This window comes from Squalius cephalus (assembly GCF_949319135.1).
Source record: "Squalius cephalus genome assembly, chromosome: 21".
NCBI lineage: Eukaryota > Metazoa > Chordata > Actinopteri > Cypriniformes > Leuciscidae > Squalius > Squalius cephalus.
The window spans coordinates 21,350,564-21,378,086 of record NC_137142.1 but is presented as its reverse complement, the minus strand read 5'-3'; the positions used below and the strand labels follow the sequence as shown (position 1 = coordinate 21,378,086).

The window sequence follows — 27,523 nt, the reverse complement described above, 5'->3', positions numbered from 1 at the left end:
AGACCTCGCAGGGGTCAATCAAAGAAGTCGAGTCCTCGTGCTGTGCGTCAGGTGCAGAAGCTGGCTTCAAAAAACAGACGCATGAGTGCTGCCAGCGTTGCTTTAGAGGTTGCAGAAGCAGAAGGTCAGCTTGTCAGTGCACAGACATTACACCGCACACTGCAACAAGTCGGTTTGCATGGCCGTCGTCCCAGAAGGAAGCCTCTTCTGAAGCTGGCTCACAAGAAAGCCCGCTAACAGTTTGCTGAAAGCAACCTGTCCAAGAGCATGAATTACTGGAAGCATGTCCTGTAGTCTGATGAGACTAAGATGAGACTAAGGCTCAGATGGTGTCCAGAATGTGTGGTAAGGAGTACCAAGAAAATTGCGTCTTGCCTACAGTCAAGCATGGTGGTGGTAGCATCATGGTCTGGTACTGGGGAGCTGCGCTTCATTGAGGGAAACGTAGATTCCAGCATGTACTGTGACATTCTGAAGTAGACCATGATGCCCTCCCTTCAGAAACTGTGTCGAAACGGCATGGTAACGACCCCAAACACACCGCCAAGATGACAACTGCCTTGCTGAGGAAGCTGAAGGTGAAGGTGATGGAGTGGCCAAGTACGTCTCCAAACCTGAACCCTATTGAGCACCTGTGGGGCGTCCTCATGGGGAACGTGGAGAAGCGCCTTGTGTCTAACAGCCAGCAGCTCCGTGATGTCATTATGGAGGAGTGTCATTATGTCATTACTGTGAAGCTCTGGTGAACTCCATGCCTAGGAAGATTAAGGCAGTGCTAGATAACAATGGTGCTCACACAAAATATTGATACTTAGGGTGTACTCACTTTTGTTGCCAGCTATTTTGACAATAATGGCTGTATGTTGAGTTATTTTCAGAGGACAGTAAATATATATTGCTATACAAGCAGCACATTCACTACTCTAAAATATATCCAAGTTTCATTTCTGTAGTATTGTCCCTTGAGAAGATATATTAAAATGTTGGCTGAAATATGAGGGGTGTAGTCACTTTTGTGAGATACTGTATATGTACAGTGCTGGGTGGTAATTGATTATATGTAATCTTGATTACGCAATCAGATCTTGTAATTAGATTACATTACATTTTAAAATACTGATAATCAGAATACAGTTACTTTTTTATTGATTACATGATTACTTAATATTCACAAAATGGCAGTAAATTATTCAGAATTTGTTGATCCTCCCTAATTCTTATTTTTGACCTTTTAAAGTTTCCTTCCTCAAAAGTTTTGTGGAATTGCACACATGGACTGGCCACTACTCAGGTGACTATGATTACATGGAAAATTGAGAGGCCTCACAGCAGAAACAAATAAAATATATTTTTTAATTAGTGATTTATTTTTATTGTTTTATTTATCAACCCTGCAGTTCCTGATATAATGTAATGTTTAGTGCACTTCATGTTGTTGATAACATTTTTTATATATTTTTTTTTCTTTCTCTTTGCATTTTTTATCAAAATGGTACAAGATCAAGACTATTTAAATCAATGTTATAAACAAGTTAGGTCAAAAGTAACTGACAACAAATTTGGATCATGTAATTTGTATTCAATGATGGACTACAATTTCTAATTAATCTACCCAGCACTACACACACACACACACACACACACACACAAAACTGGAGTGTTGAAGCTTTTTTACAATTGTATAAGCCGCCCAGCACACTATAGCAAATGACCCTGTTTGATTGGAAACAGGATAAGAGTTAGCCTTTAGTCTAGTGTTGTTTGCAGTTGTTGACATTTTAGATGCACTAACAAAGGCTGTTCCTTTCAACTGTAATTTTCTGTGTATCCCAGTGCCGTGACATCTCTATTGAGATGACAGTGGGTGAGGGAGATAAATGACCAATTGAACTCTCTCTCTCTCTCGCTTCTCTCTCTCTCTCTCTCTCTCTCTCTCTCTCTCTCTCTCTCTCTCTCTCTCTCTCTCTCTCTCTCGCTTCTCTCTCTTCTCTCTCTCTCTCTCGCTTTTCTCTCTCTCTCTCTCTCTCTCTCTCTCTCTCTCTCTCTCTCTCTCTCTCTCTCTGCGTGTCTGTGGTCCACAGTGGCCAGTTAATAACTTTGCCTGTGTTTATTCTGCCCGTGCTGGCAGTCCGAGGGGTTTCCTGTTTACTCACCGAGTCTTATGTGAGTGCGTCTTGTTGAGTCTTTCAAAAACAGATACAGGCACAAAAACGGGATAATGCAAGGTAAATAACAGCTTGCTTTCTCTGGTTGACATACTGAGCAGGGCTCAAAAAGGGCTTGCTTGAATTCATAGGGCAATTGAGAGAGAGTTTCGAGCCAGATGATGGAACTGTCACTTGTTTTGTAGCATAAAATATGACAATGTTTTCCAGCAAATGTGCATGTTTATTGATATATCTGTGGACAGTGACTATATAATGTTGGCAGCGCAAGCAGAATTTTTTTTTTATTGTTGAGCCCTGCTGAGGAAAGATGAATGTGTGTTGTGATGGCTCATTACAGCAACAACATGAGGTGAAGCCTCATCACAGAGAGGAGTAGATTAACATGTCAAACTCAATCCATATCTGTCAACACGGGAACAACACTTCACAGCAAATACCTGGAACTGACTCAGACTTCTCTTCCAGTATTTAGGGGTTGTAGTACTGAATTGTGCTACAGTCTGAACTTATAAGCACTGCTGATAATTGGCTCTGAAGGACAAAAGAGTCCATAGCAATATGTGTAGAAGAAAGCAAAGGTTTGGGAGGAGATGCTGCTTCTTTTCAAATCTTCTTGATGGTCACATCAAAGACTTTGTAGCTGAGCTCCACATGTTTGCCACAGTTTTCCTTTCAGTGTCAGCACCCAGACAGCAGCTTTGTGTTAGCTCAACACATAAATTCATCCAGCGAGAAAAGGCTTTGTGTTTTCTTTGTCGACAGTAAGAGTGGAGTCAGGTTGACACTGTGCAAGCAAGACTGTGCTGTCTGTGATGGAAAAAGCTGTTGTACATAACTCAGACAGCTGTGCTGGATCAAAGCATTTCTGGGTGTTGGGTATCTGCAGCATCTGGAAGTGGGTCAGCGCTGGCTCTTGCTTTAGCTGATGACAATCTTATGCAGCAGTAGAGAGACGCTCACTCCTCGGGAACAAAGAGACCTGCAGAGGCAGTGTGGCTGTTTTTAATGGCTGTATCGTTTACGCTTTCTCTGGGAGGGTGTATTTATGTAGCTTACTTTTGAATTAAATTGAATGTTAAAGACGTTTCATAAATGTTTTGAAGTCAAAGAATTCTATGTTCTATGCAGTACAATACAAAAAGCTACCTCTAAAGTCACTCTAGCAAATTCATAGAAATTAAATTGTAAAATGGCTAGTTAATGACCATTCATGTTCCATATTAATGGAACTTTCCATTCTGATGAACCACAGTTTTGTCATTTACAGTTGAGACTGTTTACATGTTGAAGTCTGAAAGGTACAGTTACAAAAAGCATGCTTTAATTTTAACACTGACTGTAACAACCAGGGCAAAACAGGATTTTCTACCAGTGATATTTCTCTCCACTTTATGAATATTTTTTTTCCAAAGTTTTGACCCTGGCTGACTGTATACAATACCATTCAAAAAACTGGGTTCTGTAAGATATTCTTTTAATGTTTTTGAAAGAAGTCTTTTATGCTCACCAAGGCTGCATTTATTTTGAAAAAAAAAAAAGAAAAATTGTAAAACTGTGATATTGTAACATTTTCTGTAATTTTCATTTTTCTGTAAAGGTAAAGCTGATGTTTCAGCATTACTCCAGTCTTCAGTGTCACATGATCCTTCAGAAATCATTCTAATATGCTGATTTGGTGCTCCAATAACATTTCTTTTTATTATCAATGTTAAAAATAGTTGTACTGCTTACTAGTTTTTTGTGGAAACTGATTTTTTTTTTCATGATTCTTTGATTTGAAGTTTTTTTAAAAACTATATTTGAAATATAAATCTTTAGTTACGAGGTAAAAATCTTTACGGTCACTTTTGATCAATTTAAGGCAGTCTTGTTGAGTACAATTAATTTATATAAAAAAATAAATAAACCTTACCCCAAACTTTTGAGTGGTAGTGCTTACCATACAGCTTTAAGGAGGAGGATGAAAAAACAGTTTTCATATTGCACTGCATTCTACAGTATGACTAAATTGTTTCCAAACTTTTGACCCTGACTGTACAGTATGTTGGCCTTTTGAAGAGTAATTTTCAGTGAGTAATCACTACATTCCAGGGAGAATTTACATTTACAGCTGATAAAGTGCATAAGAAAGCTTTATGTTCCTCCTCCTGTTCTCTTCCACCACCACCCTTTCTCATGGCTTGACCTTTGCCCTGGTTTTGTCTCCACCAGTCTCCCAGCTGATCCCTCTCCTGTATTATGCCTGAAGCTGGTTTGAAATGTCTTTAGAAAAGTGGGTGAACAAAAGATTTAAACTCAGACTGTCATCTCTGTTTTCACTAATGCTGCATTCACACTTCCAATGACTTTGTCAGCAGTGGCTGGCGTTGAGGTCGCTAGTGGGCGTTCCCAATACAGGTTGCCTAGTAACGTTCGAATGACATTCACAGATGTCACTCCATGTTGTTTTCTTGCTGCTACAAACATTTTGGAAGGAAAAGTCTAAATTTAAATGGAATCAGTACATTAAATGCCTAATAATAAAGATGAATGAGAAACAGCAAGTGCTCTTTGCCATCAAGGCTATTTATCTGCAGCAAAAGGGCAAATGCCGGTCTATCTGGGATCAAACCATTCGGCTCGGAGTCAGCACATGCGAGTACCATCGTATGTACAAGGAGACATATAAATTATAGGATAGTTGCTGACTGCTAAAATGAGCTTCTCCTTCATCTTGCCTCTGCACTGAAGAGTGATGGATCACGTGCACTCCACTTATACCTCCTATTGGTTGTAGTTCTTGAAATTCGCTCTTCATTGGCATTAAGGTTGAACTGATCTCAACTTTGTCGCATCGCTGGACACACCCCATCCAGTCGCCAACGGTCGCAGTTGCTCGTTTCGCCAGAAATCACCCACTCTTCATTGAAATGAATGGGATCATGTCGCTTTGTTGCTTGTAGTGTGAATGCAGCTTAACAGTAATTCCATGATCTCTTTGCAAATGTATAGTGCAATTTGTTATAGCTAAGGTTATTATTTGATAAATTCATTACTTAAAAATATAGGCTATACTTCAGAATCATAGAATTTAATTTATATTTATTTATCTGATTATTTATTATTATTTATTATACCTTATTATTAATAGTACTAAAATAATGTGTTGAATTGACAGCCCTAGCTGTAGTATTGGCAATTATAAACTGCACATCCTACTTATTATAAGAAACCTAGGACAAGATGTGTTTGTGACTGTGTGAATGTATAAAACAGTGTTAAAGTGTGTGTGAAGGGTGTAGTTTTGGTTAATCCACAAGGCAGGAAATGAGGTGCAAGAGAAGAAGGCTTTTGATGAAGTTTAGAGTGTGCATGAGGTGAATGTATGCCAGTCTCCTGCTCTACAAGTCTTGCATGCTCGTTTCTCTGGCCTATCCATGTGGAATGGGTTGAGATTTCCTCTTTCTGGGCTTCAAAATAAAGCATGTGTGTCTGTGATCCACAGAAACCCAGCCCGACACAGAAGAGCTGCTTACACCAAATCATGTCTGCAGAGATGATGATGCAGTCCTGCCTCATGGACCGGAGCAGCAGCTTTTTTAAGGTGAGGGGAGAGACACATCCCCACTGTCCTCTGAGCTTTGCCTTGTTTGTCTGTGTGTGCCTGCCTGCATGCTCTGGATATGAATTTGCATGTACTGTATTTTATCATTACATGAGTTTCTCTAACTGAGCCTCCCTATATTAAGAAACTGGTTTTGCTTTTTTTGTCATTTAGACCCAGTTTACAACCGTGGTCTGTTGCATAAACTGCTTACTGGTCTTACAAGTTTTTTCTTAAAGACTAGTCATAACTATTTAAGTATGTAACATCAAATTTAGATCTGTCTAATACGACTGTGTAATTATTTTTAACCAACTGATAGTTGGTAAGCCTAGTTCTTAAGAAACAGTCTTAACATAGTGGTTGTGTTTATGCAACTGGCCCCTGGTGTTAAAGCTATAGTCACCAAAAAAAAAAAAAAAATCCAAACCTTGAATGACTTTTTGGTACAAAAAACTTTGTCTGCACCATCAAAATTAATGAGGTCTGAAATAATGTTGTTTTGGACCCCATTGACTTTCATTGTATGGACAAAAAATATAGATTTTTCACATATGTTTTTATGTTCCACAGACAAAAGTCATACAGGGATGGGATTATAGACTGATTGTTATAGTTGCACCGCCACCTCGTCTACTGAACACGATACAACCATTTCTTGTTTCAAGTTGCGTGCGGCGACGGTTAAAGCAAGTCGTTTAAAAAATTTGTGTGAACAAATGATACTGCAGTGGCTGTTGCTGACTATTTAAATCTAGTGGGTTTGGTGTCTCATGTCGCAACTCCAATGACGCTGGTAAGTGACGATTCTCTCTGACCAATCAGTGATCTGCAGTGTTTACACGTCACATTTTAGTATCGGTACAGCTCGCTTGCAACCTCAACCGAGGTGGTACTAGGTAGGCTACTGTACACACAACCATGAACGCCATGACTGAACAGCACTATTGTTCACATCTTCCACAGTAATGTATCAACCAGCGATAAATGACACACTGAAAACCACCATCACTGGATAAGTTTGCTTTCTGTAAGTGTCCTACTTTAGAGCCAGACAGAGCGCAGGTTAGTCATGGCCTCTGGAGACCACGTGGAATGCTGTCCGTTCTCTGCCAGCACTAAAGCTGCCGAGCTTAAGAGGTTCTCAGAGGATGATAGATCCAGCTGTTATCTCTGCAAGCTATTCTTCCAACAAAGATAAAGCCTTTTTTTGTGAATGTTTATGTAATTGTTTCAGGGTGACCTTACTTCTCTTCCAGCATGTGTTGTGATCATTTCATGCAGGAGGAAGTTGTAGTTGCAGTTGCAAGCTTTGTTTCATGTAAACAATTAGATGCAGCCAAAGGCAAATAAATCAGGCTTTCGCTCTGACACTAATCGGCCTTGACGAATGCATGATAAGATTATGAACATCAGTGAACACAAATTTATATTCCTCCTTGTTTCCTTAACAGAAAACTCTCCTGTAACATCTCTTCCCTGTCATCAATTTAGATGATACTTCAGTGGAATGTGGTGAGCGGATTGAATTTTACCTTCGTCATCTATTAAAGGAATACTTCAACGACAACAACAAAAAGAAAATTCTGTCATTATTTACTCACCCTTATGTCGTTCCAAATGTGTACGACTTTCTTGCTTTCTTGGAGCACAGAAGGTGATTTTTTTTTTTTTTTTTTTTACGAATATGTGCCTGCCCTTTTTTTAATGAAATATAGCATTGAATATTGTCATATGGCAAAAGACTTGAAATACAAGCTATATTGAGTACTTTTATGATGTTAGAGATGCACAATATTAAAATTCTGGCAGATACTGACAAGTCAACAATTACCTTTATGCTATGGCCAATAACCAATACTTCAAATCATTAAAAATGTGTTATATTAACTAGGGCTGTCAAACGATTAATCGCAATTAATCGCATCCAAAATAAAAGGTTTGTTTGTACATAATACATGTGTGTGTACGGAGTATAATTATTTTCTATATATAAATACACACACATGCATGTATATATTTAAGAAATATTTGCATGTATATACTGTGTATATATATTTATATTATATATAATTTATATTATATATAAATATTTTATATATAAATAACACATTTTCTTAAATATATATGCATGTGTGTGTATTTATATATAGAAAATAATTATACTCCGTACACAGACATAAATTATGTAAACACAAACTTTTATTTTGGATGCGATTAATCGCGATTAATCGTTTGACAGCCCTAATATTAACATAACCACTGCTAGACTATATGATATAATTTACTTTAGTTTTTCATGAAAAAAAATGGCCAAGATGTTCCTCAAAATTTTAACTTTTGTGTTTCATGGAATAAACATGTTGGAATGACGTGAGGGTGAGTAAAGGATCACTGAATGTTCATTTTTGAGCGAACAGTCCCTTTAATTGAATAACTCTGCTGCTGTCACTGAGTGTTTATATTTCGAACACTCCTTTCAGTGTTAGGATTGTGTTTGGCTGAAACAAGCGTGCTAGTAAAATGTCAGCACATAGTTTCCTAGAGACTTTCTTGGCTGCTTTGTATGCTATGAATGACTTTACCTCACGGCTGATTAAATAGAGGCACAGATGACTGCAGCATTTGGAAGAGCTCTTGATCTCACCAGTCTCCAGAACACCAGCCAGCACCTCACAGGCATCAGAGTTTCCTAACAAATGTCCAGCGGGTGAAATTGCACCTTTTTTTCTGCTTCATCACCTCTTTTAATGGCTCATCACTAAAGCTAAAGTCATTCTCTGCTTCTGGATGAATTTATCAACACAAGCTGAATGATTTTTACATCAGATCTCTCTCTCTCTCTCTCTCTCTCTCTCTCTCTCTCTCTCTCTCTCTCTCTCTCTCTCTCTCTCTCTCTCTCTCTCTCTCTCTCTCTCTCTCTCTCTCTCTCTCTCTCTCTCTCTCTCTCTCTCTCTCTCTCTCTCTCTCTCTCTCTCTCTCTCCATCTCAGCGGGATTGTGTCTGTTTGCTCTGTTAAGTGTAAATGATAGGTGGTCCTTTTGTCTTCCTTCTGGCTGACAATAGCTCAGAGGAATTTTCTGTGTTCTTGTAAATCTTTTAAAAACGTATCTTCCGTTTTTCTCTCTCATTGCTGCTCATTAGTATTGCACAATCTCATTGATACATGACTGGGGAAATTCCTTAGCAGGAAACCACTCTTTTTAGCTCTCTTTTTTCAAATAAGTGCAAATTATATATATATTACATATAAAAAAGTAAAATTAGTAATATTCGAAAATATTTTACAATTAAAATAAGTTCAGCAGCCATTACTCCAGTCTTTAGTGTTTTTCATTCTTGATAAATGTATTTTCTTTGATTCATTTTCATGATAATTTTGTCTTCGATAAATAGAAAGTTCAAAAGAACAGCATGTATTTGAAATAATAATGTAAAAGTATTTACTGTTGCTTTTTATCAACTTATTTCACCCTTGCTAAATATATATTTCTTTAAAAAAAAAAAAAAACTCTTACTAAACCCAAACATTTGAACAGTAGTGAATACTCGAATACTCTGCTATTCATGCCATGGTGACAAGTATAAACTCATGCATGCCTGTTCCTGAGTGTTTTTAAGATGATAAGCTTTGTTTTCGACTTTATTTCTGGTCTGACTCAGATAATGAGCCGTATCAAGCCATTGCAGTGAGCCCGTTTATTTTATGTTGGTTTGATAATTCTTGACCTTTCAAGTGTGTAGCCCATTCAGCAATAATCTACAGCAAGTAAGCGCTTTGGTATCACTGAAGTATATTTTACGTCTTTACGGAGTGCTTTTCTTGGCGGTGAGCTGGTTGGTGTGTAATTGTGGTTTGCTGACTAAGTCTGAGATGAAGTTAGAGAAATACCTCATGACTATAAGCGGAAAATGCTGGCTCAGATAAAAAAAGAAAAGAAACACAACCGAAAGTGTGGATGGGTCTTTACTTGTCTGGTTCATGGTCGAGGGTTTACTGAAATCTTGACTGTCTCCTCACACGTATGAGTGTTAGTGTTAATGGGAATTTGTGCAGGCTAAAAGAAGTTCAAGAAATTAAAACAAAAAATAAATTAATTAAAAAAGGGAGAGAGAAAAAAAAAAACTGCCTGCCCTCTGCTGGCCATCAAGAGTAACTCAGATCTATGAAAAAAATACAATGACAAAATAGCTTTTCCAAGTGCACTTACCTTACTGACCTTAAATCACTGTGCTTCATGTCTGATCTAAGCAGTTAGGTAGAGATCATCTTGCCTTATACCACACAGAATACATTTTTCTTTCAATATTATTTTATTTGTGACTGCTGTTCATTTTAAAATAATGAAAGGAATAATCAAAGGAAACTGCTGACTGCTGTTCAGTGCTTCATTTTAGAATAATGAAAGGAATAATGAAAGGAAAATGAACTGCACAGTTCTTTGATGTCTCTGTTTCTCAATTGTTCTCACTGTTAGTTGTTGAAAGGAATCGGATGCAGTTGCTGGTTTACTAGGAATCATTTCATGATGACTAATTCCAGACACAGCCACTTCCCATTCATACAAAACATGTATGACACATGAGCACATATTCAGAATGTCTTCAGATTTTCTTCTCTTCATGCTCATATGGTGTGCGTGTGTGTGTGTGTGACTACAGCTGATTGACACATTCTCCTCGGAGATCTCAGAGCTAAAGCAGGAGATGGTTCAGCCAGCAAGAGACCCGGAGACAGAGATCCTACAGGGGTGAGTCCATCATTCATTACTGTCATCCTCCTCACTGGCATTAATGGGAGTTTTAGGTAACATTATATGCTGTTTTCTTTTGTATTTGTGCTCAATTGTACAGTGGGATCCAAAGGTCTGAGACCACATTGAAAAACTTGGAAATTTAAAACGGTTGCAAATAAACAGTTTTAATAAAACAAATGTTTAAATAAAACAAATGTTTTAGGATTTTGAAAACTTAACAAACTCATCCCACTGGATATATAATAAACTCATGCAACTGGCTATTTTGAATAACAGACATCAGCTTTAAAATGTCTTGTCTCTTGCTGAGTCTTTTTGGACTGTGTAGATTCATTGTGTTTGTTTTTGTACTTCCTATGTTCTCCACCAGGTGGAGCATGTCTTATTTTTACACCGTAGGACTTGGTTTCGCAATACCACATTTCCATGAAATCAAAAGGAAGTGCATGGAACAAATACAAGTGTCTCACAATCAGCTTTCAAAAAAATAGGAAAACAACTGAAGTGACAACTAAAACAAGCTTCTAATCTTTTTTTTTTCACTTGGTATTGATATTTATTGGTATTGCTATTTTATAATATATATATATATATATATATATATATATATATATATATATATATATATATATATATATAATATTTGCATTATTTTTACTTACTGTAGTCTATATTTTTAATCAGCTTAGTCACAGACCACTTGAAACACTTTACAGCTTGAGAGACAAAGTCAGTAAGACTTTTCCAAACCCACACTGACCTATCATACTGTTAAAAACAAAACTCAGATCTGCCAATGAAAACATTTGACAACCACTGCTTCAATACAAGACCAAGTGTTGTTTTTATCTTTTGATGTTGTGAAATAAAGGTTTCTCTCTATTTATAATTAAAGGTCTCAGAGGAAACCAAAGTTGTATGTTATTGTATGCATATCTTTTAGTCAACATTTAGTCTCATTAGCTTAGACTCACAGTCAGGCATTTCTAAGATATAGGTTATAAACAACCGTTCAGAAGTTTGTTGGTTAGTAAGATTTTATTTTTCTATAAATAAAATAAAATGTTACTGTTGAAGAGATCTGCCACCTGAAAACATTTGACAACCACTGCTTCAATCAAGTGTCGTTTTTATCTTATGTTGTTGTGGAATATAATTTTCTCTCTCTCTCTCTATGTATATTGTAGTCTGGAAGGAGAGGTGAGTGGTCTGTTCCTGCAGTCTTCTGCCTGCGCTGGCACGCCTGGAGTGAGGGATTCTGGGTATGACTCTCTACGCAGACGCATGAGCATCCTAGACAGATTGATGCAGACACACTCTGTATGGTTGCTGCTGTCACTCAGCGATGAGGAAGCCAGACGCATTCTGCAGCCACAGCCGGCAGGGGTAAAGACACTGTCTGCGCAGATGCAGCAGCCAACTTGCTCAACAACAATAGGATATTTAGCAATTTATTTTTTATTCACGTTCGTGTTCTTTCCTTTCATTTGTGTGTCTGTTTTTTACCTAGAGTTTTGTGGTGAGGAGGTGTTATAAATTGCAGAAAAAGGTGATTTCCCTGCGGATGGACAGTGACACGCTGATTGTTCGGGACTTCCCTGTTAAAGAGAGCCAATATAGTAAGTACTATACCAAATTTCTTTCCATTTGCTGACCACTAATAGTGTGTGTGTGTATGTCACCTTTTTCACTTCCTCCTGCCTGAAGGTTTTGGTGGGGTTTTTTTTAATTTACCTTTCCACGTCCTGTCTAATTGTTCTCTCATCAGAGCAGCAGTTAACTTAGTAATAAACTACAGACGTTTGTTTAATCGAATTAGTTTTAAAGTGCCCCTATTATGCCATTTTAAAGGTTCCTAATTTTTTATTGAGTCTTGTACAATAGGTTTACATGCATCCAAGGTAAAAAAACAAACAAACAAACAACAACAAAAAAAAAAAACAGTTGAATTTTCTTATAATATAGATTGCACATCACCTCATTTCTCAAAGAGTCTTGAGAAAGATTGTCTCTCTAAACCCCTCCTTTCCACAAGCCTACTCTGCTCTGATTTTCCCATATGGCCCAGTCTGTTGTGATTAGTCTTAATCACAACGCTTGCAGTGCGTGTCGGAAACGAAATGTCCATTATCATATCTGAATTTCAGCTTTGGAGGCTTCCTCAGCACGATGGCGATGGTTTTTTTCTGTATCAATTCCAGTGTGAGAGTGCACATCCTTTTGAAGTGCATGCAAAGTGGATTCGCAGCGCTGAAAACAGCGTCTTTCTTGACATGTTGACAACACAAACCAAATCACACGAACCAGCAACAATTACAGTGTTTGAGGGCGGGTCAAAGTAGAACTTGTTTGCGGGCAGCCATTTTTTTTTTAAAGAAATGTAATATTTATTATATATATAGTCATATATGCATAATATATATGCATTAAATTGATCAAAAGTGACAGAAAAGACTTTTACCTAATTACAAAAGACTTCTGTTTCCAGGATTTTTCAGTTAAAAATATTATCACGGTTTTCACAAAAATATGAAGTGTTTAATCAGCATATTAGAATGGTTTCATCTCTCTGTTTTCTCTCTCTGCCTTTGTCTGTCACTCTCTGCACATACAGTAAGTGGGTCAGATCCTGTGCGGCTTGTGTGAAGGAAGTTTAAATGTACGAATTTGGCTCTGTTTACTTTTCCCTTTGAGAGAGGCTGTTAGGTCATTCCACTTTTTCCAATAGCGAGTCCCGTGTAACCTTCTGTGGTGTGCCTTTATTACAGCTTTTTCCCTGGAGGGCTCAGGGATCAGCTTTGCAGACCTCTTTCGACTGGTGGCGTTTTGCTGTATCAGCAGGTAAGATGATCCAATTCTGAAAACAACTGAAACTGCTACAAAAACTGCTTTTGTTTCCAAGATCATTTACTGGTCTATTTTATATTTAAAAGATAGAGGACCGCAACCTTTATGTTTTGTTGGTGTATATATTATTCATTTATAAGAATTATTGCTTCTTCCATTAGAAAGTCTAAAGAGGTTTATACTAAAACTACATGTAGAAATGATTACCCAAGCATACAGACTCAGCCTAACACAGCAATATTAGCTCAACCGATGGCATGAGTTTAGGGTGGGACTATGTGTTGGACTGGGCCAATGGAAAGGAGAGGTGTTGTTATTTTTGTAATGCATGGAAATTATACCCTGCGCCTTTAAGAAAATCTCCTGAAGTTCTGAGAATAAATTAAAAAGTTTGTGGTAAAGTAAAAACAGATGATGCTGATTCAATTGCATTCCAGTGCAACACAGATAATAACAGGAAGGAAGAGTCTAACTGGAAAAATGGCCTCTTTTTGATTGAAAGAACAGATCGTAACAGTTTGTTTTAACCTGTTTACATACCACCCATATGAGCTCTGTAATGAAGAGGCTTGCTAGACTTAACAAATCCAAGGTAGGTCTGTGCCAATGCCACGCAAAAAAGTCAGTGGATAAACACAGACCTCTTTCTCCCTCACCTACTCATTCTTTCTTTCACTCTCTCCACGAGTGCAGACAACAACTCTCAGCACGTTAAGTTTTTAGTATTTGTCATCAGTCTTTTGAAGAATCTTTGTAATGATTCTCAACATGCATTTGTGCTCTTAGGGACGTTCTGCCCTTCACCCTGAAGCTCCCTGAGGCCATCGCAGCTGCAAAGACTCTCACAGATCTGGAGGAAGTGGCTCAGTTCGGAAGAGGTGAATTTTCTTCTCTGTGCATGAGTGTTTTACTGAGCCTAACTGCTGACTGTTGGGTTTCAGCGTTACTCACACAGCATAACTGCTCCTCTAATGACCCTCAGCTTGTTTTGTGTTTATTATATGTCTGTGTGTTTGGGTGTAATGCTGTGTGTACTTTAAACCTAATGCAGATGTTTGCATTCCATCTTCAATTCAGGTCAAAGTTTTAATACTGTACTCAGTGTAGCAAAGTTTAATCGTTGATGAGCACTCAGCAGTTTTACATGGTTAAAATAAAGCATTTAGCTAATAGTAACCACCAACTCTACATAAAGACAAAATATACAGCATAGAGAAGGGGTGCACATATTAAAATATGATAAACTGATACTTATTTTCATGTTATAGCCAATAACCAATTGATATCCATTATTAAAACTCTTTACTGTTATACTGTCTAAATAAGTAAACATTAGAATCAGTCTTTTTAAATTCTACAAGTGAATTTATGCATCACAACATAATAATGTGCATGAAAAATGCATATTAGTTTTGACATTTGTTAAAAATTAAATTTATCAGTGTTATTAAATTATTAGTGTTTTTAAAGATTAACTAAATGTAAATGTACTGTAATCTAAATGTAAAAATTTAGGAAATTCACAATTAAAGATCCAATATACGCTAATAACCATGGCGGCACCCACCACATGGTGTCCATATATTGTGCATCCCTAATATACAGTATTGGAGTGACCATCTATGGAAAAATAAAAAGGCAGCCAATTCAACATAAGGTTGTATGATCTTTCCATCTACTTGTATTGCTTTTAAGTCTTAAAGCCCTAAACCCACAGTCTGTATGAACATGCTAGATTCTGTAGTACAACAACATCTAGCATAGTGAAGAACTGAACGTCAGTCGGATACATCCTGGAGTATTGACAATACAGGTGTTACTGTGCCAGCAAACATACGGCAACATTCGACACGTGGCATTTTACAAACAGCTCATGCGGACAACATATGCGGATGATAAGACTTTGGCTAGGTGAAATTGACCACAGATGTGTTTGACGCTAGTAAATGTCTCTTTCAAACAGAGATCTGCCTGTTTGCTTTGTTTCTGATTCATTCAACTTTGCACTTTAATTGACGTATGTGATGTATGACATTCCTCTAGTAAGACATATAAAAAGTAAATTGTTGTGGTTTTGTTTGATTAGCAGAAATTATGAGGTCCAAATGATCATTATATGATTAAATTGTTTGATTTGGGTCAAAAGCATTTTTTTAATCATAATCTGAATCTGAAATCAGTAAATGACTTGTTTAGGGTCATATTTTCATCTAAGAGTTTAAGAGCAATACGATCATATTTTAGTTGTGTGAAATGGCATACTTGAAATCGCAGAGGGGATCATATTTTCGTCTGGAAGACCAGGCAGTCTGAATGGGATAGGTGAGACAGCGAGTCTTGGTTATGCCACCTGTAATAATACGGTTAGGCAGTAATGAATGCTAAAATGGCCATGCAGAGTTAAGCTGAGAGCAGTGATGGGTGTGGTACCTCAAACTAAGATCATTTCCAAGAGGAACTCCACCAAAACAAAATTCCAGCGGCTCATTGACTGCCGATTATGATCAGAAAACTGTGGGGGTGAGCTGAGGATAACAAGAGAAGCGTTAAGAATGAGAGCAGACAGAGCAAGAGAGACAAAGGCAACACAACGTAATGGTAGCATTTTAAGTTTGTTTACAGAGAGTGAGGCAAAGAAGAGACAGAAAAGATCAAATAAAAGAACACACAGGTGCAGGTTTCCAGTCATTCCACGCCTTTACAGGTGCCACTTCGGCAGAACTGATCTGAGTGACGCAATAACTTCCCGCTCTTGTCTCAGATGTCATCAGTTAGGAGATGACTATGACTGATCAAGAAAAGAAATCTGATTTCCTTTCAATCCTATATTTCTGTTCTAGCTTTCGGGCAATTTACTATTATTATAATTATTGCTATTGTTATTTAATAAAAATAATTTTTAATATCTGGCCATTCAACACCAATTTTGTTCTAAACTAAATTGGCAAAGGTTTCAATTTATTTACCTTAAAAATATATTAAATGATGCAGCACCCAGTACATGTGAAACTTATCTCTAAATATGTTAATTTACCTCAATTTATTGGTAAATTAATCAGCACATTATTCTTAAGTACAACATTTTCCCTTTTTGTTTATTTATTTTTATATCTTATATTGTATAGTTATAGTCGATCCTTACAGTGATTACCTAAAATTGAAACTTGATCAAAGTACAAAGTGTCTGTTTAATGAATAACAAAACCAAAATAAAGAAAAGTCATTCTTGTACTGCATCAAATGAAAACGTTTGAAGGGGCGGCATTTAGTATGAACAAGTGAGTAATATGAGAGGAGGAACTGAGAGCTGGAGCGTCTGTGCTCCTCCCACCGTCTCATCAGCATGCATGATCTCACCATTCACTGCGTGTGTATCAGCACTACTCTACCACTCACAACCCAGACAGCAGAGTCACTGCATGAACTGTAGACGTGTAAACCTTTCTGCTCACACTATTTACATACAGACTGAAGAGAAGACTTAATTATTAGATGTAGCGTAAGTTTAAATCTCCTTTTCTTGTCTCATTGTTTTAAGATTTTGTTGATTTGTTCACGTCAATGTTTTTTTCATTAGTTTCTGTCATGGAATTTTGTGGTTTTGTGTTTGCGCCCACTCGATTGTGTCATTGTGCTCTGAATGCCAGTGCTTGGATTTGTAGGATAACCCTTTCAGAAGCATTATCTGAAGTGTCTGTTAATGTTCTTGAGCATTTTTGTTAATCATTTCTGAAATTTCTCTTTTATTTGTTTTTTTCTAATATTCTTCTGTAATTACATAAAAAAAAAAAAAAAAAATTATGGTTCAGCTGTCAAATTGATAAATGCCTCTTAGTTCATCTAATTCAGAGAATGAGCTTTTCTTGAGAATTTCTTGTTTTTTCTTTTTCTTCTCTTTATCCAAATTTATTGAATTTTTTTATTCAAATGGAGCCTCATTGTGTTATCTTTCTGCAGGTTTCTGGGACTCTGAACTGTGCAATAAGAAGAAGTCTGAGTCGGGGGAGACTGTTTGTGACAGTCGAAATCTAAAACAGTTGGGCATTAATTTCTCCCCAAGAGTCCCGGGCATCCCATTCACTCGGACCCCTTCTGAACTTGAATACAGTCAATCCAACGGAGCGCTGTGCTTCATCAATCCCCTCTTCCTGCAGACACACCAACCTAACCCTTCACCCAAGAAGCAAGAAACATCCCCGGGTAACGCAAGTGGCTCTCAGCACCACCACAGTGCTCTGCATAGAATAGATTGCAGCATCTTCTGCCGTACAAGCAGCACACAAAACAAACCACACGCAAGTGTGACTAGATCAAAGAGTGAGAGATCCCCACCACCTCGACCCCCACCTCCCTGCTTTGCCTCCGGCAAATCAGCAGTTCTCCGTAAACAGAAGACCATGCCTGAGACGGTCTGTTGGATCAAAACGCCTCAGGAAAAGAGCAGCCTGCTGGGGAGGTTGGGATCATCCTTTAGTTCCTTATCTCCCTCATCCTCCCCACCCAAAAAGTTCAGTAAGCCCATCCTGGTGCCCTCATCTCGCAGTAAGAATTCCTCCGGTCTGCTTGACGCAGACGGCCTCCGCTGCCACATGGCCCTGGATGACCAGACCATTGAGGAAGCCGTGTCTTGGAGCCTGGCCAAGCTTTCTTCATGCAACTCCACCACCCTGGAGAACTGCAGCCCCGCAGATGAGCGCTGCTCCACAGGACGAGAGCGTCTGAGCGACCTCAGCATCTCCACCTCGTCCTCAGATTCTCTCGACTTCACCCACAGCTTCTCGCTGCCTATGGAGGCCAGTCCCTCCAGAACTGAACGTCCCACTGGCGACAGCAGCCTGGAGGAGGAAGAAGAGGAAGAAGACGACGGCATCAACTTGGAGAGCGACCAGGAGGCGCCACCACCCTTCAAGTCAAAAAATCGGAACGGTGCTGGTACGTTCGTGCTGCCGCGTGCACTGAGAGGACATTTGCGCAAAGTGAGCGGCGTTCTCAATTCTCTGATGACGCCTGAGAGGAGAGCCATTCGGAAGATCGTTGAGCAGTCCAGGGATAAAGGGACTTACTTTGGCTGCCTGGTGCAGGACTATGTGAGCTTTTTGCAGGAGAGTGGTGGCAGCCACACGTCGGGCTTGGACCTGCTGCAGACTCTCAGGCAGTTCATGACTCAGATGAAGTCCTACCTGCTGCAGAGCTCGGAGCTTGACCCACCTATTGAGTCCCTTATCCCCGAGGATCAAATTGGTAAGGCTTCCTTCCTTCAATACAAAAGAAAACAATTTGCAAAAGTATGCATTGTACTCCACAAAGTGGGGTGCTATGTGGTCTCGAATTGACACTCTGCAGTCTCTTAGAAATTCACAAGCATGCAGCGTTCATCGCAAGACCACAAATACACATCAGATGTGCCATTTGGGGCTGGGCCATTGAGCACTAAACACACTAAATTGACACTCCTCTGCAGTATTAAGGCACTTAATGATCTTGTCAATGTTAATTAACTTACTCTCAATGCAGAGGATTAGAGGAAATAATATTTGCTCTGACATCTGGTAAACTGTCTTTGTAGTAGAGGTTAATATACACTGATAATACAATTACTAAAGACAGATCTCATCTTGCAAGAGCTGTGTACCATAGGCTTACCAACATATTCATGAATTGATATTCATATAGATTCCTTAGTGAACTATTTGGAATAATCAGCTGTGCATCAGAATGTTGCTTGTTTTTAAGGGTCTATAGGATCGAAAAGTGACATTGAGAATGAGCCAAGGCTATTTTGTGGTTAACAAACATTGGATGAGAGTCTCACAGGCTGAGACTGTCTTGGCGGACTGATTATGATCTGAATCTACTTGTAAAATGAGGCACCAGTCTGTCTCCATTGCCACTGATTTACAAGGAACCTGTGGTCTACCGCTCACAGCACAACAAATAGGAACTTTTAGCTAGAATTTTAAGTGTACAAATAAAATAATATATTTAAAATTCCAGCAGCAGGTCATAATATTAAACCCGTAATAATTTCACTTTGCTGTGTGTGTGGAGAATTCTGTAGGGAAGTGTTTAGAATGTTTCTCATTATGTCCAGTGGTATGTTGAATACTGTCAGGTTACAGTTCTTTTAGCCTCAAAGACCCATTGTAGCAAAATTACTCACAAATCTTTCACAACAAGAAATTTGGCAGGGAAATATTTACTGTTTGAATGTCGTAATATGCACAGTATGTAATATTACACAACACGATTACTGCTTATTGACATCATTGCACCATTGCTAACTGTTTTGGATAATATATCTGCAACATTTAGAAGAAATGGAAAGTGTGATGTATACAATACACAATAATTTCTTTAAATATTTAAAAAACCTGTTTTCAGATAAATATCATGATTTTTATAACCAGTGCCTTCCTAAAAACATGTTTTTGGGTGTAAACAAAAAGTACACCATCAGTATGAATGCCCGGGTCTAAACCTGTGAGCGTGTGTGCATGAGGCAAAGCTCTCATGTCTATTCATCTTGGCCTGGAGGCGTTTTACTCCACGTGAGCGGCACACACAAGGGACATTGAGCTGAGATATACTCAAACTCTTGTGTGGGTAGAGAACCATTAGTATGGCTTTTGTATAACTGGCCACACGCCTTTCTGTCTGCGACAGGCAATAATATACTTTATACAATGACACACTAGCTGTAAAAGCCTAACTGATTTACATGCTGAAGTAGTTTAGTTATCACAAATTTGGTTGAGGTTAATTTTGATAAATTCTAAAGTATTAATGATGATTTTCAGCTCAGCTGGGTTTTGTTTTGGTTCTTCAGGAAATTTGCATCATCCATCGCCCTGAGCGTCCTCCTCCTCGTCTCTCTCTTATGGGTTGTAAACAAATTCTTGCTCTGCTATGTGTTTTGAGGAATAAATCACTTTCCAGATGTTCCCAGAATGTACCTCAGCCAAACATGCCAGTGTCTCCGATATAGCTCTCCTATAATCCGGCGTAACCCCTCCTGCTTGTTGATTCAGGCATCAAGTATGTGGGTGTTAGGCAAGAATGTAGAGAAAAGGGCTCTTGTTCAGAGCTCTTAACCTGATGCTACTGCCTTTGTGAACTGGCAGATTTTGTTGTATTCGTGTTTAAACAAGCACAATAAGGGCCATAGCTATGAGATCATGCTGCCATGGACAGCAATCCTTTTCTGTGACCTAACAAAGCAATTAGAACAAGCTTGAATGCACAGTTAATGACCTTTGACAGAGAATGTCACCCTTTTTTCCCCCGAAGTCTGTTTTTAAGTCCGTGTTCCAGCTCAGCTCTCATAACTCACTTTTGAGTCATAACAGGGTTAAGACACCGTTTTATCGAGATGTGTCTGGAAAGACTTATTGTTTCTACTTCAGGCCCAAGGATTTTTTGTTGTTGTTGTGCCTTTGCTCTATTCTGAGTACTTCCTTAAAAACACGTCTGAGACTAGAGATTCAGTTTGGAATTATCATTCACTCTCCTGAAAGACTTTGTTTATTTAGAGGGGTCAATAGACTATGAAGGGGAATTTTATTTGGTGTGTTGGTCTGGTTTACCGGTAATTTGTGTGTGCCTTTTGTTCTGTGCTGTGACGTACTTTGCGGCCTTGTCTCCTTACTTCAGCGCTAGCGTGTGCTTGTTGTGTGGGAAGCATCAGTGGATTCACTTCTCCTGTCACTGCGGCTTCATTTTCCAGACTGCAGTGCAGACATGGAGTGAGAGAGAGACAGAGACAGAGAGAGCGCTATAAATGAGAGACACTGAGGAGAATAGGAGATTGTTTGAGGGGATGTTTATAAGCCTTGGAAGATAGCCTTTCAAGTTGAGGTGGCCTTGACGAATGAGTGTTTCTTATCTGAGACGCATTCCTGTAAACATTCCTGTTTCCATCACTGCTGTGGTTTCCTGTTGACCTGATGTGCAGTGACATCCTAACCAAATCACAAGAATTTGCGAAATAATGAAGGCAGTATACATAACATTATATAGTATGTAATATGTACCCCTCCCAGTCCCGTCGCTTTCACTGTGTCTGCGGTTGTTCCACAGAATTAAACTCTTAAGTGGAACTACAAACCAGTTCAGTTCCTCTAAATCTTTGGCTCTGTGCCACCCTCACGCCTTCATTAGCAGAGCTCTTTGCATTTCTCACAAAAGTGACAGGAGCGGGGCTTGTTTATTGAGCTGTCTGCTCTCTCCTGGGACAGATGACCATGTAAACACATTTGCAACAGCTGATTCTGTTTAAGCATTCAGCTGTGTCAGAGTTCAAGTCAGACCTCTAAAACACCCTGATGTAAGGCACAATAATCTGGCTATTTATTAGTTGTGCTTCTGATGCATCATTTCTTTTGAATGGAGTGACTGAGTGGGAGTATATGTAGCCTTGGCTGGTGGAAAAAAGGAAGCTGATATTTCCGCTTGGCGATTGTTGTGGACACTTGTAGATAGCATTTGACCCCATTGTGTCCACTGACTACAAACAGCTTTGTTTTTACATTTTGCATTGATTCCATATGGAATACATCTGGGGAAAAAAGGTTTAGTTTACTTTATTTCCAAAAACAGGTTTGACAAGTTGTTACGATCACTAGCAGTTGAGTCACGCTGCTACACGTTGAAGACGTTTACTGACAAGTGAAGAGTAAACTGTCATGTTACAAGTTGTGATGTGAAATCCAACCTTTCATGGATATAATGCAATGTTTTCCTAGAAAACAGTCTGCCTAGAAAACATTATGCTATTTACAGTATATTAACTTAAAAACGTATTCATATAGAATTAAATTATTTGCTTTACACATACACTTACAATTTACATTTGTAATAGAACCAAAAAATGAAAAGGAAACACACAAATGTCTTTTCTTAGTGGTCTAGAGTGCTGACAGAAGCAGCATTGTCAGCATTTTCCAAAGCCTGATTAAACATTACATTCTGTTCTTTAGATCAGATGATTTTAGTTACACACACTCCCCTACAGTTTTAGATGATTTTACAATTTAGGTAGGCTATGGTCTTCAAGCCCTGCTTGCACAATCAAAGTTACAAGACAAAACTTGTTGTCATATGGGAGCAATACCGGAGACTGTTGAGCTGTCAGGAGACATTTTGTACTTGTTTAGGAACAAGAGTTTTGGAAAAGTAGGTGTAAAAATACTGCGAGCAGGTATTCCCCTATAAAGGAGGAAATGGAACGATGAGCCACGTTGGATATCCCAGTCAATATACTCATGGTCACAGTCATTTCAGCCACAAATAGGCTTGTCCACAAATAGATTTGTCAAAAAAAAAAAACATTTTTTGAGATTTTATTTATGTTCCAATGTTTTTTTTCTGTTCCTTTTCCTTCTATAGTTATGATGGAGTGCACCAAAACAAATTCCAAAACATAAGAGACATATGAAAGACAAAACGAGAGACAAAACATATGAGGTTATGGCCATATATATATATATATATATATATATATATATATATATATATATATATATATATATATATATATATATATATATATATATATATATATATTAGGGCTGTCAAACGATTAATCGCGATTAATCGCATCCAAAATAAAAGTTTGTTTTTACATAATATATGTGTGACACTGAAGACTGGAGTAATGGCTGCTGAAAATTCAGGTTTGCCATCACAGGAATAAATAGAATTTTAAAATATAATAAAATTGAAAGCAGTCATTTTAAATTGTAATAATATTTCACAATATTACTGTTTTTACTGTAGTTTTGATCAAATAAATGCAGCCTTGGTGAGTATAAGAGACTCAGTCATCAACAAACTTGAACAGAATTTCTGAGATTAAATTAACAGGGGTTTTTTTTTTTTTACAAAATGTTTTTTTGTTGCATTAACCTCATCTAGCTTAGTCATATTACCCATTGTTATACAACTGTTTTATGTAACTATTTCAATATAATTATCATATATCTACTTCTTCCTCCATAGATCAGGTGATGGAGAAAGCCATGCACAAGTGTGTGCTGAAGCCCCTGAAGCCTGTGATAGAGGCGGCTCTGCGGGACTTCCAGGTGAGCAGCGGGACTTGGCAGCAGCTGAAGGAGAATCTGGTTTCGGCCAAAGCCAAGCAGCCCCAGGAGATGGGCGTGGATGGTGCTCTTCCCCCTGACCATGTGGCCATAGAGAAGATTCGCCACAAGTTCCACAACATGTGCAAGATGTACTCGCCAGAGAAAAAAGTGTCTCTGCTTCTCAGTGTGTGCAAGCTTATCTACACCATAATGGAGAGCAACTCAGGTACATTAGTGTGATGTAGTTGTGTGAATCTATTAATGTGGTTGTGCACAGAATGCTTATAATACTTCTGCATAGACTCATGATTTCAATCTTTGTTGTAATAATGGCAGGGAGGATGTATGGGGCAGATGACTTCCTGCCCATGCTGACATATGTGATGGCCCAGTGTGACATGCCACAGCTGGATGCTGAAATACAGTACATGATGGAGTTACTGGACCCATCACTCCTTCATGGAGAAGGTACATTAGACCCCACTGTGTGTGTGGGCTACAGCAGTAACTACTCAAATTATTGCATAATTTTGTCGGGCATCAAACTTTTTTAATGTTCCAATATTTCTTATCTGATTTTAGGAGGCTATTACCTGACCAGCGCATATGGGGCAATGTCTCTCATCAAGAACTTCCAGGAGGACCAGGCAGCTCGTGTGCTGAGCTCTGAGACCCGGAACACACTGCACCAGTGGCACCGCAGACGCACAACCCAGCGTTCCACGCCATCTGTGGATGATTTCCAGGTAAATCCCTGGTAAAGTTCTAATCTATTCTTCCTTAAAACAATATACATTTTAGAACATAAGTATATTATTTGCAATGATAATAGTACTAAGAATTATTATTAATATAATTATTACTGCTAAATAATTATTAGCTGTAATACTAATATATTGGATGCGATTAATCACGATTAATCGCTGCACAGCCAGAAATTATCATAAATTTAACTACATTTTGTGATTATTAAGTGCAGAAAAGGCTATTTGCAATAATAATGATAATAGCAATGAACTATGTGCAGTAATGATAATATGTAGGAGTAATGTGCTTTATATATATTAGTATGTACCTCTAAAGTTCTTCTTGTCTATATTCAGAACTACTTGCGGGTGGCACTGCAAGATGCAAGCAATGGCTGCACAGCCAAAACCCTTCAGGTTCATCCTTACGCCACAACGGAGGATGTGTGTCAGATATGCGCGGACAAGTTTAAAGTTTCGGACCCGGAGAACTACGCCCTTTTCCTCTTGACAGACGAAACCACACAGCAGCTGGCCCCGGACACTCATCCACAGAGGATCAAGGCCGAACTACATAGCCGCCCACAGCCACAACTGTTCTTCTTTGTGTACCGCCAGATCCAAGACCTCACTGTCCCTTCAGACCAGCTCAATGAAAACACTTTGTCCAACTGAGAGAGCAAACCTGAATTCATTCAGGTCCTCTCGAAACTCCTTCCCAGCCCCATTTATTCATCTCCTTCCTTAGGAACACTGCTAATGTCTGCACTGTTTTGAAAAAAGCTGGAGGGAAGCGGAAAATGTGCTTAGGGGGAAATAGGGAAGGAAGGATGTGTCTGACAGATGCAGCGTTTTTTATGCTCTGTCTTCACTATTTTCAAAACGTTTTGGGAAGTTGCACGCGACCATCACGAGAGAAGCTGTATCCAAACTGCAAATGTTACAGTATGCCTGTTTATATCTTCATGAATGCCCAAATATACACATTGTGTAAGCTTTACACATTCCACATTGAATGCTCTCCAGGTCTGTGCCAGGATTGTACATACTATAGCTCTCCTGTCTCCTATTTTTCGTGTGACTGCTCTCCCTGCAGAATGAGAGAGCTGTTCAGTGCATTGAGGTAAAGACTTTCAGGAAGTTCCTTCCTTCAGCATTTGTTCAGTAACATGGACATCTCAGTCCTTAAGGCCACTGTGGACACTTGTTTTCTAATGTAAAATTGATTCATGATATTTTTTTGCAGTTGCTGGTAAACTGCATTCTTTTTTATATATATGATTTATTGTTATAGTTTTGCATGTATCTCTGTGATAAGACCAATTAAAGAACCAGGCATTGTTGCCAGTGATGTTTTATCATATTGCTTTTGTATGAATTATGATTATTATGTTTTGTTAAAGTCATCGGTAGTAATGGAGATGGTAGAAATGGTGAGGTTTAGTTCTAAAATACTGTACTACTACTGACAAGCTAAACATTTAGGGCTTGTGGTAATCTGGATCTCTGTTGTACTGATATTGGTTCTGATTTACAGGTTTTTAAGAACAGACACAAAGGGCTTTTGGCAAGTAGAACAAATGGAAAGATCTATGTAAAGTAAGAAATAATAAGGGAAAAAATGACATGGACTTTTAAAGCAGGTTAAGAGACATTGGTAGAAATGATCAGCAAAGAGAAATGATTTGTGTCACTAAAGTGTATCAGGGAATACCGGGAAGGATAGTTCTTTAACATTCATAACTATACTCATAACCTCTTAACTGCAATAACTTACCAAGTATGTTCTATTAATGTACTTTACATTTGCATGTTTTGATGTAAACTCGGGGCATTGTTTTTTTTTAAGAGACAGGGGTGCTGAAATGCTCTAATCCCATGTAACGATGATATAGAAACACTAGTCACATCTGAAACACGAACTACAAGTTTCAAGTCTTGAAATGTATTTTAACAAGATATTTGAAGTCTGATAAGTGTATACATATTTATATGCAATCTGTGCAGGAATTTTTCACAGATTTGAAAATCAAAAATATTGTGTATTCATTTGGAGAAAAGCTCATCCTCATTCTTTAGTCAGTTCTTCATATTTGCCTTTTTTAAATGTACTCTTTTGCACAAAATAAATTGATGTTGAACGTGTATCGTCTCTGTCATCTTTTATTACAAGCTCCGACAAGTCTTTGCCTATTCTACGTTAGAGGGTGGTTGTGTACCCTGTCTGTTCCTTTCTGGGAATAGGTAAATACTTTCCACTTCATCACCATGAGGGCTTGTAGTAACCACATTTAGGATTCCAAGTAAATCATTGCAAGGCCCATCTGATTGTTTTCTCAGGAGAATCAGGATAAGGATCATTCAGGGTGCGTGTGTGAGAGAGACAGAAAAAAAAAGAGAGACAGAACGATTATGTCTGTGTTACTTGTATATATAGTGCTTTCCATATTTCAAAGCAGCTTTACAGAAAAAAAATTGCTGAAATAACACTTTGTAATAATTTTAGACACTGCATGTATTATTGGCTGATTGACAGAAAATGTCAAATTTCACATTGAAAAAAAATTATTTAAAACAAGAGCAACTATCCCTTTTAATACATAATCACTGTAATTTGATGATCTTAAAAGAGAACTGAGCCTTGCTGATTTAGACTAGATTTTGAATTTCCTTAAAGGGATAGTTTAACCAAAAATAAAGGAAACTTGTACAGGTTTGGAACAACTATACATCCACACTCTCTATCTGTCCTCCTAGACCTGAACATACCTCTGTCGGCACTATCTGTTTCTCTGGGTTAAAGCCTAACAATGATAAAATTAGATCCTTGTTTTTAAGAGAGATTATTTCTACGCCTTATGTTATTTTCTACTGGAACAGTTTCTTTAATAATGTAAATTGGACTCAAGTTTGGTCATTACCTCAAAAATTCCTCATATAAATTAATTCATAGAGTTTATCCTACAAAGGTATTCCTACAAAAAATGTCAAATTGATATTGATTTAAAATGTTCTTTCTGTGAATGCTCCACTGAAACATTTTCTCATTTGTTTTGGTCTTGCCAATATACCCAGTATTTTTTGGAATAATATTCATAAATGCAAGTTTACAAAAGGCAAACCTCTTTTTATGGTGCTTGAAAAGGAGATTAAAATGTAGATGCGATGTCTAAATCTAAAAATAGTAAAGCAATTAAAACGATTAATATATGCTCCTCCTTTAACATTTTCACATAATATAAAAAATAAAATATAATGAATGGTGCTGACCTGCAAAGTATATTTTTCTGTATTTAAATTGCATTGTACTGTAATAATCTATGAAATTGTTATATGTATAACG

The 27,523-nt window shown here is 38.1% G+C and overlaps 1 protein-coding gene across 4 annotated transcripts in view; it reads left to right on the top strand.

Moving 5' to 3' along the window:
• Positions 1-25,527, top strand: part of rin2a (Ras and Rab interactor 2a) — a 34,804-nt gene extending 9,277 nt beyond the window's left edge. For 2 of the 4 annotated variants that reach the window (XM_079855544.1, XM_079855545.1), the window contains 11 exons: positions 5,653-5,751; positions 10,414-10,502; positions 11,696-11,894; positions 12,019-12,127; positions 13,277-13,349; positions 14,142-14,233; positions 17,313-18,596; positions 23,352-23,660; positions 23,771-23,902; positions 24,017-24,180; positions 24,538-25,527. In XM_079855544.1, coding sequence (XP_079711670.1) covers positions 5,692-5,751; positions 10,414-10,502; positions 11,696-11,894; positions 12,019-12,127; positions 13,277-13,349; positions 14,142-14,233; positions 17,313-18,596; positions 23,352-23,660; positions 23,771-23,902; positions 24,017-24,180; positions 24,538-24,855 — 2,829 coding nt within the window. In that variant the 5' untranslated portion in view covers positions 5,653-5,691 and the 3' untranslated portion in view covers positions 24,856-25,527. Of the gene's footprint in view, positions 1-5,652; positions 5,752-7,205; positions 7,267-10,413; positions 10,503-11,695; positions 11,895-12,018; positions 12,128-13,276; positions 13,350-14,141; positions 14,234-17,312; positions 18,597-23,351; positions 23,661-23,770; positions 23,903-24,016; positions 24,192-24,537 lie in introns of all 4 variants that reach the window. The other 2 variants (XM_079855546.1, XM_079855547.1) reach the window with 2 other exon arrangements.
• The last annotated feature ends 1,996 nt before the right edge of the window (positions 25,528-27,523 follow it).